The sequence below is a fragment of the Pteropus vampyrus genome, unplaced genomic scaffold, assembly GCF_000151845.1.
Source record: "Pteropus vampyrus isolate Shadow unplaced genomic scaffold, Pvam_2.0 Scaffold174, whole genome shotgun sequence".
Classification (NCBI taxonomy): Eukaryota; Metazoa; Chordata; class Mammalia; order Chiroptera; family Pteropodidae; genus Pteropus; species Pteropus vampyrus.
The window spans coordinates 1,759,260-1,772,647 of NW_011888955.1; the positions used below are offsets into that span (position 1 = coordinate 1,759,260).

Sequence of the window (13,388 nt, forward strand, 5' to 3'; positions counted from 1 at the left end):
CGGACCAAGGACCTCCACCCACGCGATAGAAGAGGCAGCTGAACCAGCAAAACACGTACATGAGAAAGGTGTCCGCCCCGCACACACAGTGTGACATATACGACAATGACAAAGGTTTGCGTTAAACGGAATGAACTCAAATTAATTAAGGGTAACGCACGCTGCACTCGTCCTGGGACCCAGCCGGCATCTGGCACGGACACTCCGCGACATCGTGACCTGGGTCAAGTCCAGGGCCGCCGGCTCCAGGGCTGGGTGGCCGGGCGCTCCGGGAGCCTCAAGGGCCAGCCCAAAGCTTACAGAGGGTCTCGAACAGGTCCCTTCTGCTGAAGCAGAACGTACTTCGCATGGAGGCATCTCGGACCCTGGTTTTCCACCACGACAAGCACCGGTCCTGGGATGAGTGTTCCGTGTCACTCACGCCTGCCTCGCTCAGCCACTGACCCCGGGCCCAGGGCTCAGACCTGGTTTCCAGTCCCCAAGGCCCCTTGCCATCGTCCGCCCCACCCAACCTCCAGATCACCAGATCTCACACCAGCCACCTCTCCTGTGCGTCATGCACAATCCAGCATCGAGGCCACGAGCAGTCAACACCGTTACAATCACCGTAAGCCGGAGTTTTATGAAAGAAAAGAAAAATAAGAAAGAAACCCATCTGTCTGATATCTATTTATACTTCAAAGACCTAACATTAAGTAATAAAAACGTATTTGAGAAATTGCTCCCAATTCTAATTCCTATTATTTATGTTTATAATCTTGAGCATAAAATGATATAGGAAAGTACATTTAAAAACTATGTAACTATATATAAGTATCCTATATAGACATCCTGTTTATTTCTTATTTCTATATTTTACGTATTTATAAAATTATAAAATTATGTATAATTTTATACATTTAGTTTCTGTATTTTATGACGTATCATGTACTGGTAGGTTTATATTATTTATAGTATTATGTGTACATATATATTCTTTCTGGTTCTGATTTGACACCATGCTGGTTTCCGACGCTCACGCAAACGGAGGCCGACGGCCGGCTCTTCTCTGGGAACACCCACCGTGCCCCGCGAGGGCGCGACAGTCGCGGCTCGGTATCCTCGGTCCTTTCGGACAAATTCCTATCCTTCACTTTCCCGCCGGACGGCATCCGCCCCGAGCCCACGCTCTGCCTCCTGCTGCACGGGAGGCACAGCGTCGGCCTTGTGACACTCATCCCTCAGTGCTTTCTAGAAGGGCGCGAGTCACGGAAATGGGGGCGTCGCGTGCTGATCCCCCACGAGGAGGTAAACGAACCAAACGGCGAGGACCCCCGAGAAGTGCGATTTGACTGGACAGTGCCCTAATCGGTGACAAAAGAAAGGTCATCTGCAATTGTGCACAGAACTGAAGGTAAAAAATGGAATTTTTCCAGAAGCTGTGGCGCCCCCAGCCGAGAGGCTGGGAATCGGGGAGCCCAGGACCCCAGGCCTCCCCCTACCGAGGGTTCGGGGCTCGGCACAGAGCGGAGGAGGGGGCAGGGCCACCCGACTTCCCCTTGGCGCGCGTGAGGTTCGGGTCGGTCAGGCGGCTAATGACATTCATGTCCTTAGAACTACCACCTGCCTCTGGGAGAGGGAAGGCTAAGGAAATCGAAGACTTCCTGTTTCACGGAGGAAAAGGGACTGTCCACGACGGATTGAAACTTCAACCGAAATACCCGACGAGTTTCCTCAAGGCCCCCTCTTTCCTTCACGACTTTAAGAGTACATTTCACAATGACGCATGGATACAATGAAATAGCGAAGCATTTAAAACGATCCGCCGCCTCCGAGAGAGTCAGGCTGCTCGGCTGACAGGCCCGGGGGGCCCTTCGACACTGTGCTGCCCTCGGCCCGACCACCAGCCTTGACATCCGCCTGCCTGTGACCCACCGTGAGTCACCCCTGGCCCAGACGCGTCTTCCTGGGAGAGCGTTCGACCTGCCACAGCCGTCGGCACAGACCTGCAAGGTTCTTCCCCCGAAAATGCTGTTTTAAAACTGCAATATGAGGAATTTAGGTCAAACGCGAGGCTGTAATCTTTCCGCACCGACATTTCGCTTATTAAAATGGATCACAAAGGACATGAACTGTCCGTCCCTGGCAGCTCTCAAAATACCAACAATATTTTACCGAGAACAGCTTAAACAGTGCAGGCGAAGAGACACGGCCTGCAGAGGTCACACGGCACTGCTGGACAACTGTCTACGAGAGCGTCTTCGTGACAGTCATCAGAACACGGTTCCTCGCAGTGAGTCGGGGAGCAGCGGGGAGGGAGGAGGCAGTCCAGTCACCACAGGCCGTTTCTGAGCTGAATGAGAAGTCAACACCAGTTTTTTTTTAGAATTTTTGTGAAAAGTTGGCTCATACAGTATTGAACACAGTCCTTCTGAGCATCTTCACGGCTACACACACAGTGATCAAGGACAAGGCCTCCAGCAACGAAGAGACCCGATCTCCAGTCTTTGTGCCCCCATTGCTAGGCATAGGGCTCTGGACAAGCCACTGGCCCCTCTGAGCCCCTCTGCCGTCGCTGGTAACATGAGGTATGATACCTGTATCATTGATTTGCTTATCATAACGCTCAGCCCATAATAAACTTTCCGCAAGGGTATTTAATGTATTATATTAACAAGCTTTCTTCCATCTGTTATCAACATAAGCACGTGAACAATATAATTCAAAACTGAAAAAGGCACACTTATGAAAATATAAATGGGGTGATTTCATGAAGAAAGGACATTATGTATGAATCTCTCGATATCGCATTGTTCTTGAAACCCATTCACGGGACGTTTGTGCAAACAGATGGTCCTTTATTTCAAGATTCTGTGATACTTTAGCAATTAAAACCCTGAATAGAGTGCAAATTCTGTTTCGCAGAGAAAACAGTATAGAAAACGTATCACTTGTCTAAGGGTAACGGTCTCACTTCTTACAAAAGTTAATTGTATGCTGCTTATCTTAGAAACAAAGGAGGGTCTCCTCATGCGCTCCAGACAGCAGGCACTCCCCTTTGACGCCCGGAGTCTGTTATTAAAGTCTAAAGATAGCACCGTGTGGCAAAGCCAACCAGCATACGCGCCAATGTTTATGGTTTTATTTTAGCTAAATCTGCAAACTGCTGCCCACCTACTCCTTGCTGAGATCCAGCTCACGGAGGGGTTCGGGAAGGAACCTTGTCACTCCAGACAGGGCTGCCCGAGTCACGGGCACAGTTCTCTGTCACCACTCAGCCGCAGAGCAGGGCCACCGAGGCAGCGTGTCGGCTTTCCACGGCGGGCGCCGAGACCGAAATGCCACCCACTTAAAGTCCCGCGATTTTCACTTACTATTAACTGACGCTTTATAGTCAGGTCAACAAATACTCAAAACAAGTCACAGACTAGGAAGAGATTTTAGAAATGTGTGCGTGCTGCCTTTCATTCTCACGGGGGTCATCGTAGTGACTACAGACTTAGCCATTCAGTCATAATTTCACTAGTCTTAACCTGCAAGGCAGTTTTGTAATGATAAAAAAAAAAAAAAAACCATAAAAAGTGAAAAAACGTTATCTTGGGGCATAGAGTTGCTTGGAGTGGATGTTCATCTTTGCTTCCCAGTCTGTTTTTCTAAGAAGCACGCACACCTAAGGTTATCACTCATCCCTTCCCTTCGTCCCTCGCCAGGAAGCGGACAGAAGCCTGAGGCGACTCCCGGCCACCTACAGACCCAACCCGCCGTCCCGCACCTGCTCTGAAGGCTCCTCGGTCTCTGGGGCCTGCCCGGCCCCCCGGGGACCCTCGGCTCCGTCCCACCCAGCACACGCCTCGGGCTCCGGCCCTGGAGGGCTGGGCGGGGCGGCAAAGGGGCATCCGCTCTGTCAGATCAGTGAACCCGGACGTGGGTGGGTGGAGCAGGACCCCTTAGAAGGTGTTTGGTGGGGGATGGCACGGACACACACACACAGAGCGCACACACACACGTATACAACATGCGCAGCACACAACACACACGTAAACACACATTCTCGCTCGCTTTGCTCAAATCACCTTGGCAAATTCTGGTTAAACAAAGCACAACAATGACCTTCTGTGCTGGGCTTATCAGAACCCGCCACTTGCTTCTGGAGCGGGGGACCCCGGGATGGCGAGGTAGTGTCCCCAGACATGCCCCACCCCGGCCTGGGCGGGTCCCGTCTGCTCTGGCTGCTCCTTCAGCCCCCCGCATGCGAGCTAGGCTCCCCTGTGGGGTTCACAGCACCCCCGGACACTTCTCTCCATGCTTCGTCTGATCAGTTCGTCCCCCAGGACCCTGAGGGGCTGGACCCTTTCCTTCGCCCTTCCTTCAAATCACACCATGTGTCACAGAAGTTGACTCCATAACATTCACTTGGCCAAAGGAGCCTAAGCGAGCCCTCCCTATCCTACAGGACCCAGTTGGACACACATCACATCAGTCAAAGAAAGTCCCTTCAGTCAGGGGTCTGTGCTTAGGCAACATCTGAGCTGTCGCTAAGCGAATTTTAGGACGTCAGCATCCCTAACGCACGTTCTTTTGTGTTTAAGTTTTTAGATATTGTGTCAGCCAATCAAGAAAACCACATGTCATAAGTATTTACAAGTTACAACACAGGGATCTGATTTAGTCCTGTAACAGCCACCTAAATCAGTTAAGCAGACATTCCATAAAGAGCCCTACAGGTGAGACCCTGTGTTGATTTGACGGTACTCATCAGCTCAGATGGAAACGAGCTCAAAGCCTCACCGGCACCTGCTCCGTCACGCAGATCTCAGCCGTGGTGGCAGTCTCCGAGGGTCACATGACAGATGAGGACTAACGAGGCACATCTATGATGCTGCGGGAGCAGGAAGGGGTCCATCGCTTCAAAGGCGTGGTCACTATTAGAACGGCACCTGTCCGGCTGTGCAGCGTTTCACACTTGTACCGGTTACCTGCTGCTGAGGGAGCAGTGGACCCCTCCAAATGCAGCCACCCCAAGCTTAGCGACCTAAAGCGACTTACTGTTTCCCAGGCTTTGAGGGTCCTTGCCCGCAGCCCGTCCCGCAGTGGTGCTGGGCGGCTGCAGCTGCAGCTCAAATCGTGAGGCTGGACGGGGTTCGGTGCCCAGATGGCTCACTCAGGCGGTGGGCGGGTCATGCCGCGGCTGCCTGGAGCGCCTGCCTGCGGCCTCTCCATGTGACGTGGGGACCTCACGCACGGGCCGGTCCACGAGAGGAAGTGAACGCTGCAGGCTTCTCAGGACCTTAACCCGGCACCCCAGAATGCCACTTCCGGGGCGTGCTGTGGCCAGGCTGGTCGCTGAGGCCAATTGAAGGGAGGGGGCCACCCATCGCTGCGGTCCAGGGCGGGCGTGCCCCGCGGGGGGAGGGGCCGCCTCGCCACACCACATCCCAGCTCAGGCCCCTTATGTTTTCGGTCGGTGGGAATGGCTTTCGTCCCCCCTCCTCCCCAGGTCAAACTAGGCACAGAAATACTGAATGGAAATGAAAATGCCATTAGCTGCGGGAACCCCACGCCGCGCCCAGGGGCCGTTCACGCGCTCACATCGGTGTGACTCTGCCTTGCAAGCTGACGTGCGGCGGGACAGATTCTCACTGCACAGAAAGACTCGGCTGCTCTCCCACGGGGTACACGGTCAAGGGCACGAAACTCAATTCATTTCGAGTTTTCACCTCTTACTTCCAAAGCCTTGGCAATCTCGGGGGAGAGCTCATGATGCAGAATGCCTGGACCAGCGGCCCAGGGACATCATCTCGTGGGCCACAAAGAACTGCCGCATGGTGACTTTAGAAGGGGGGACTCGCTCGTGGGTCACGGACAGTGAAAAGAGGAGGCGCTCGGCCAAGTGGGCGACGACCACTGAAAAGAATTTTCACAGACGTGACGAACGGAAGGGGAAAGGGAGAGCAGGGTGCTGTCGGTCCCTGAGAAGAAAGTTCTTTCTCAAGTGCTGTGATGCTCCCTTTGACAAAGGAAGGGCCGCTTGCCCTGATTGACTAAGAATGTTCGATTTCAGGCAAATCTATATTCTAAGCCAAACAAAATACGATGGAACCTTAAAGCCATTTATCTTAAGTGACTCATTCACGGAGCATATACAATTCCCCAAGAAGTATGTGGGTTCCAGAAACGATGAGACCAAATCAAAGACGTTTTCGGATACTGGCCATGTGCCATCTCCTTTCGTCCACACAGAACAAAGGTTGATGACGTTTAGAGAAACGAAAGGTGAAAACAAATCCAGAAGTTTTCTCTGAAACCATAAAACTGTTTTACAAGTTAAGAAGTGTGTTTTCAATCTCTTCCTCTCGTTTAGATGTGCGAACAGCAGCAGCTGAGCGTGTGCCCACCCAGGCGCCCACCACACAGCCTCGCCACACGGCCCCGTGCCCCGCCAGGAGAGGCTCCCTGCTGGCTCCCCGGACCGGGCTGCAGCGAGCCTCCTGGCTGGTGTCCCTGCCTCCCGTCCCGCCCTTCGGTGCCCGCTCGAGCATGACGTCACAGCCACCTTCCCAAAAGACGGCTGGTCGTGCCACGCTCCTGAAACACATCGTGCAAGACAAAACACGCTCCCAGAACTCATACCGACCCCTCGGGCTCAGACTCCGACACGCATCCTCAGACCGAGCGGCCGTGGACGGGCCACCGTGCCCACAGCGTCGGGCACCTCTGCCACGCTGCCCGCGGGGTTCCGGACCCCGAGCAGGTCCTCCCCGCATCCCTCCAAGCCCACCTCAGATACCACCCCCGCCCCAGCATTCCCCGCAGTCGACCCGCCATGCCCCGGCCGGTTCGAGACCGGCTTCTGCCTCCGACCACGTTCTTCACGCCGGCCTCACGCGCGCTCATGGGCACCGAGCTGATCCTCCCCTTACCAGACCCTTCGCCATGCTTAGCCAAGCCGCGGAAATCGCACGCGATGCCCACGCGGCTCGAGAACTTCCGCGTCTTCGCCTGGCATCCGCGCCCCCTCCCCGCCCTCCAGCACCTTCGCCGGTACTGACAACTCTTTCTCCTGCAACGTGGTGCTTCTGTGGCACCCACGATTCACCAGCTGCATGCTCTGGTCAGGTGTGTATTTGTCTGTCTGTCTGTTTCGCATAGTTTTCAGATCGCTCCATCAGTACCCCACCCGTAGCCTCCGGCTAAACCTGGCGGTGCCGGCTACGAACTCCGTGACACCCTCTGCGGTCTGGGCTGGAGGCCCCGGGCTCGTGTGCGGCATCAGGGGGATGCACACGCGTCTCTCAAACCCACCCACAACCCGAGCCACCTGGGAATCGGGCACAGGAAGTTTCATTTTTTAAAAAAGTACTGAGATGGAAGTGAGCATAAAAGGCTGGCTGCCACTTTCAACCATTGGTGGCGATTAGTTTCATTTTTATATTTGTAAGAACTAATCTGGCTCTTCCTGCAGACCAGGCCGGAGAGACAGCTGTGAACTTGGACCCCTCAGACTCGTGTAAGCTGTTCGGGTTTTTCAAGCGGGATTCAAACGGCGGAGTTTCTGAAATAACTTTCTAATGGGTCCAGGTGTTTTTCATGTTGAAAATCAAAAGTGATTAAGTGAGACGTGATGCTTTCTGTGACAATGGGTCACACGTGACCACTGCTTCAGAACCAACGTGTACAAAATGGGTGTCCATGAGCAGGCCCCACCTCACCCACGGCGAGTGCCAGGGCTCGGCGTCTCAGATGGCAAAGCCGGAGGCCCGTGGTCCCCAGAGGACCGACCCCCCTGCCCGCAGCACACCCAGTGGCCTTGAGACTTGCCACATAGCGAGAAGCCACTGGCACACAAGCCTCGGACAGACCTGGGAGGTCCGGCGGCACCCTTGGACGAGATGACAGGGACCGGAGGGGAGCGGATCCGCCAGGGGCGTTTCCCAGCCTCAAATCCCTGGAAAACTCACGTTCCCTCCTGAGGTTGTTTTAAAACGTCTTGGCCTCAAGCCACAGGGGCCACAGCGTGAAAAGTGCCCCTGAGAGGCCCTGCTTCTCGGAGGCCGCGTCCTGCATCACGGGAGGGAAAAGGCAGACGGGGGAGCCCGGGCAGACGCTCACCCTGCAGGCCGGGGGGAGCATGCGGAGCCGGCCGCCTGCCCCCCCAGACACACACGCGGGGCTGACTACACGCGGCCCGCATGCGGGGTGCCCCCGGATGAATGGAGGTGCCCCCCGGATGCGGAGGGCACGGGTTTCCATCTTCATCTCCTCCCGAGTGGAAAATGAACCCACAGCCACGAAGCAGAGGAGGAGGGCCCAGCAAACCGGGAGAATGCGGCTCTGCTCTCGGGATGCGGGGGCCGCGGGGGGCCGCACAGGACGTCGCCCCTCCCGACCAGCAGCAAGGCCGGGAGCCCGCGTCACGGCAGGAGACGTGCCGAGGTCACCGGACCGGCAGCTGACCTGAACGTCGCAGAGACGGAGCACAGGGACCGTCTGGTCCGTCAGCCCCGAGGACGAGGCGGCTGCGGCAGCCGGGGAGACACCCCGAGACGAGACTTGTGAACCAGTAACAGAGCACAGGCGGAGGCGACGCCCGCACGACACCCCCGGAAAACCGAAAATGCGGCCGACACGCTGACGAAACGCAGGAATCGCCAGCCCGGGCCTCTCCACGAAAGACCGAAGCGCCATTCAGCCTTTTAGCAAAACTAGGATTTCAGCAGAACTGTCTCCCTCCTGGGGGCCCTGGCTGCGCCCCATAAACCACACGCGGAGAGACAGGACTTTGGGTTCCTTCCCTGTGGCACCCAGGCAGTCACCGCAGAATGCAAATCCGGGGGTGCGGGGGCGCGGGCTCCCCAAGGCTTCTTAAAGACGGAACTCGCCGAATGATAGTTTCTGTTACTGTGGCAATGGAATTAAAGTCAGCTCTTGAAATGAGACCAAAAAGGTCTTGAATTAGAGCTGTCTGAATAGTAAAGCAGCGTGAACACAAAGTGGACACTGTGTGTGTTATGGTCCAAACGGAATGGTGTCTTTCTGGGGCTGAGAAAACCCAAATAATACTGAGAAAATACGAACTTGCAGAGATTGTTCCTCTAGGACTTTTTTTAAAAAGTCTTTTTGGTCCTTAGTATGAATTTGATGGCTCGTAATCTTCCTTTGCTTTTGAAAAGCCAAGATTCTCTGTATTCATCTGCAGTTGAGGAAACAGGATTTCAAAACTAAAGCTGTCTGCGATCAAATATAAATAACACACCGAAAAAAGGGAAATTAAAGACGTGTTGGAGGCGAGGCCCACAGGCATGCTTCTGTGACCCTGTGCTTGCTGGTCCTCCCCGCTGACCATGCGGGGCTCTGTCTGGAACCCCGGCGGAGGAGCCAGGCCCCAGGGACCCGGAGGCAGGCCTGGGGCCCTTCTTTCCGTGCGGTGCATGTTTGAGAGCAGCTGCAAAGGGGCTGCCTGCACCTGGACACCTTGAGGCAGCTTAGGGACCCTGGAGTCAGGGCTCGGATTTTCAAACGAACATGAAACTTATACATTCGGGGTCATTACTGCAGTTTGTTTAGTCTGAAACACACAGGAAAGTAGATCCAAGTCCGCAGGATCCGAGAATATTTAACCGAATGCAAGGCAAGTCTGTCGCAGGCCAGAGGGTGGTCTCTGCAGCCCGTCGGCCTGGGTCCCAGCTCCATTCTGCTCCTCGTTCGTGTGCCTCAGTTTCTCATCTTTCAAAGAGGGATCCCAACCACACCTTCGGCGAGCTGTTAAAGGCACACGTGAGCTGCCGTGAGGCTTAAATGAATTAATGCATCCATGCGAAGGCCTGGACTAGGAGCCGCTCGGAACTGGTGGTCTCTGTATCTGTTTCAACTACTTGTATCGTTCTCGTTAACAAACTTTATATGAAAACAAAGTAAAAAACAAATTCGTCACATTAGAAACAAGGCACTTGGAAAACCCGAAAGGTATTCTTTTCCTGCAGCGTCTCCTGTGGGGAGCCATGTCCCCAGGGAGCCTGGGAAACGGTGCGGCATGCGACCTTCTGCCCAGACTCCGTGACACAGCCAGTTTCGGTAAGAGGGACCGGGACCTCCTCGCCTGTGGGTCAGCACCTTCGAGACGCGTTACTGGCGCCTCCCAAATAAGGCTCACTGTGAAATAAATATTCCGAATCCGTACACTGACGTATTACTCTGAGCAGTGACATTTGTCTAGCCGTCTGTCGTAATTTTGTATTTAGAAAGTAGCCCAGTTCCTAGTGAGCAGGTAAAGGGAGCAGGATATTATGGGTCTGGTTTCCTGAGCGGACACGTCCCCTCTCTCCTCCATGAAAGCCAAAGAATCCTTTTCCAACAGAACCAGAGTGAGGGCCCGAGCTTTGTGATACTGGAAAGGATGTTATTATTATTATGTTTTCTCTACAGGTTTTATTTTACAGCTAAGGTAAACGTAAAATCCAGAGGAGGCCGAAATTCGAGTTGCTCTTACAACTTGAAAAAGCGAGTCGTTTACACACAGACCGTGAGCACGCGAAGGCCAGACTTCGGAGGGGCTGTGAGCAGGCGACACAATGTACCGGCGGACGGAGCGAGCTCGAGAGGAGCCATTCGGAACAGCGCCTGACGCTCACATGGGCATAGAGGATCTCGCCGTGCCCCAAACCGGCGAGCGGGCTCAGAAACGAGCGGGGTGCGGGCGAGCTGCTCACGTTCTTCATCACGTGAGGCCGACGCCTGGGTCTGGAAGAGCCATCTGTCAGGCGCTGACCGCGGTGCAGGCAGAGGTGAGCACGGCAGAGGGCAAAGGGCAAAGGGCCCCCCGGGAAACAGAGACGGGCTCCCACTGGACAGCAGTCAGCTGCCCTTCCTGGCCTTCCGCCTCCCCCAGGAACTTCCGTCACGTTCCGCGTCTTTCTTGCAAATACACGTGTTCATGTTCATACGTATGAATGACCTCGTTCATACGTGTTCATGTTCATACGTATGAATGACCTCGTGCTGACAGGCTCACCTCTATTCTAGGACGTTCCTATTACTGGCAAATACTCTGCGAGGCAGCAACTCTTTGTTTTTTAGTATTAAAATGTTACAGTCCATTCCCTCGGCAGCTTGTCATTTATAACGGCCGCCGTTCCCAAAACCTGAGTCACGGTTCGAAGCATGGGGACCCTTGAGGGTGTGGGGTTTTTTGTTTCTTTCACCATTTTGTCTTTAAAAACAAGAAAAGCTTACACCCAGACGGTGTCCCCTCATAAATATAAACATATAACCTGGCACCTCATTTTCCTGCCCCACGCAAAGCCGAAGACGTTTTAAGCGAGCAGGTTCCCGGGAGCGGGAGGGACAGGACGGGGCGCAGCCTACCCTGGTGTGCGTCCGGATGTGCATCTTCAGCCCGTCGTTTTTGCTGAATCCTTTTTCGCAGTAGGGGCAGTGATAGGGCCGCTCACCTGCGGAGTGGAGGAAGGCGTCACGTCAGAAAAGCGAGCCCGTGCCGTGGGCACTCGCCCGCGCGAGACCTCCCCACCCTGCCCCCCACGCCAGGTGGTGGCCCCGTCCCCTCCCGCGGACAGGGACTGAGCCGGGAGCACGTCCAGCTCGAGGACGCCAGTGACTCGCGGGCAGCAGGCTGGGTGCTTTTTCCTTCCCGCAGCTGGACCCAAATGAAACCTCCCGCTTTTACGAGCTGGTTAAAAAGCTTTTATGGGAATCAGTCTGCTCTGTCACTGTGCTGCTCGCTACAAGGGTCTCGGACTGTCTTCCTGGAAGACTTCACGGTCTATCGCAGGGCGACGCGTCTCAAAAGCCTTTCGCGGGACTGGCCCGTGTTCAACAGAGCCACGGGTAGTTAAACCAGGTGGCAGGTGACCCTGCTTTGTGATGAAACAGAGTGTCTCCCGCCTAGAAGTTATTTAGGAAACAGGCCATTTTGTGAAACAAGCACGTGCACGTACGCACATCACATTTCAAAGAACTTCTACCGTGAAATGGCAAGAATGATGGAATTTAATCCCAGCAGGCGACTGACGCTGCCTCTGGCCAGAGCCTAACCAGAAAGCAGAGGAAATGGCCAGCCCACTCACACTCCCACTCGCCCACGTGACACGCGGCCGATGTTGGACCTGGCTGCCATCGGCAAAGACCAAACCTCGGTCGCCTTCCCCGCCAGGGCCGGGGCCCCCGACGAGCAGCACGTGCCCGCCCCCCAGTCCCCTCCTGTCCCAGCGGGTTCCGGCCCCTTCGGTGGGGTCACAACTCCGGTGACCTGCCACGGGCAGGTCCAGCAGAGGCCTGCGGCTCAGTCCAACGGTCCCTTTTCTTCAGGTCGCGCCCGGACCCCTCCCCACAGCTTCCGGAGACGATAGTACCAGCCCCGGGTGTGAGACCCCGGGCCCGCGGCTACGCTCCGTCATCCGCACACGCGTTGGCAGTGACATCTCGTGGAGGCCACGCGGCAGAGCCACCGTCACGGAGGCTTCCCCAGCCCCTCCCCCAGGACGGGCACGCGGGACGCTCCCACTGAGCTGGGCACTGGGAGAGGATGACGACCACCAGCACAGACGAAAACCAACCAGCCAACCAGGAACTCAAAACTACACTCAAAAACTAAATCCGGCAGTGCCACCGCAGGGGAGCGTCTGCCGAGCTACCCAGACCTTCGCCTTCCTCCCTGAGACAAACTCAGCCTCCGGGGCAGGTAGGTGGGCCTGGACCCTCACCTCGTTCCATGCACGACCCCAGGAAGGGGTGACTTTTCACGGCTGGAAGGAAAAAGCTTAGGGTCCAATTTACTGGAGCGACGCTGAAAACATCATCTTATTTTCACCATGAGCTGATGACCCGTGTTCATCTGAATTCCAGATCTCTCTGTTGAGCTCTGGTCTTGAGATGCCCACCTGTCCACCAGGCGTACGTCACAGACAAGTCAAACTCAGCCTCGCGGTTGCGGATTCGTGAATCCGGCTTCATCCTCGAACTTCATCCTCGAATCCGGCATGGCCTGTATCTCCTGTCCTGACCCGTTACCCCACGCTCAGCCGGATGCCCAGGAAGAAACGGCGGGGCCGCCCAAGACTCCCCCTTTTCGCTCACTTCTCGCTCCGTCCGGTCTCTAACTCATGCTGATTTCCTCTCTCCCATATTCCCGGAGTCCTCCTCAGCGGCGACGGCCAAAATGAAAACAGCACGAACAGCACAGGTGCTGACGGCATCAGCAGCGCTCGAGGGAGCAGGGGCGGGAACTGTCGCTCGGAGCTCTCACCCAGCTAACCCTCGGCCACGCGCACGCGAAGGACAGGAGGGACCGGAGGGGACAGCAAAACGCGGGCATCACGGTGACGACTTCGCGTCGCAGAATTGCAGGCAACTGCTAGTTTCTTCTTTCTTCATAAAGTACGAAAAGCAAAGGCATT

At 55.3% G+C, this 13,388-nt stretch overlaps 1 protein-coding gene across 1 annotated transcript in view; it reads right to left on the reverse strand.

Annotated features, from left to right (window-relative positions):
- Nucleotides 1-13,388, reverse strand: part of PRDM5 (PR/SET domain 5) — a 101,136-nt gene that overhangs the window by 11,060 nt on the left and 76,688 nt on the right. Inside the window, exon 14 of the mRNA XM_023536966.1 lies at nt 11,341-11,426. Within this exon, the coding sequence (XP_023392734.1) occupies nt 11,341-11,426 (86 nt within the window). The remainder of the gene's footprint in view (nt 1-11,340; nt 11,427-13,388) is intronic.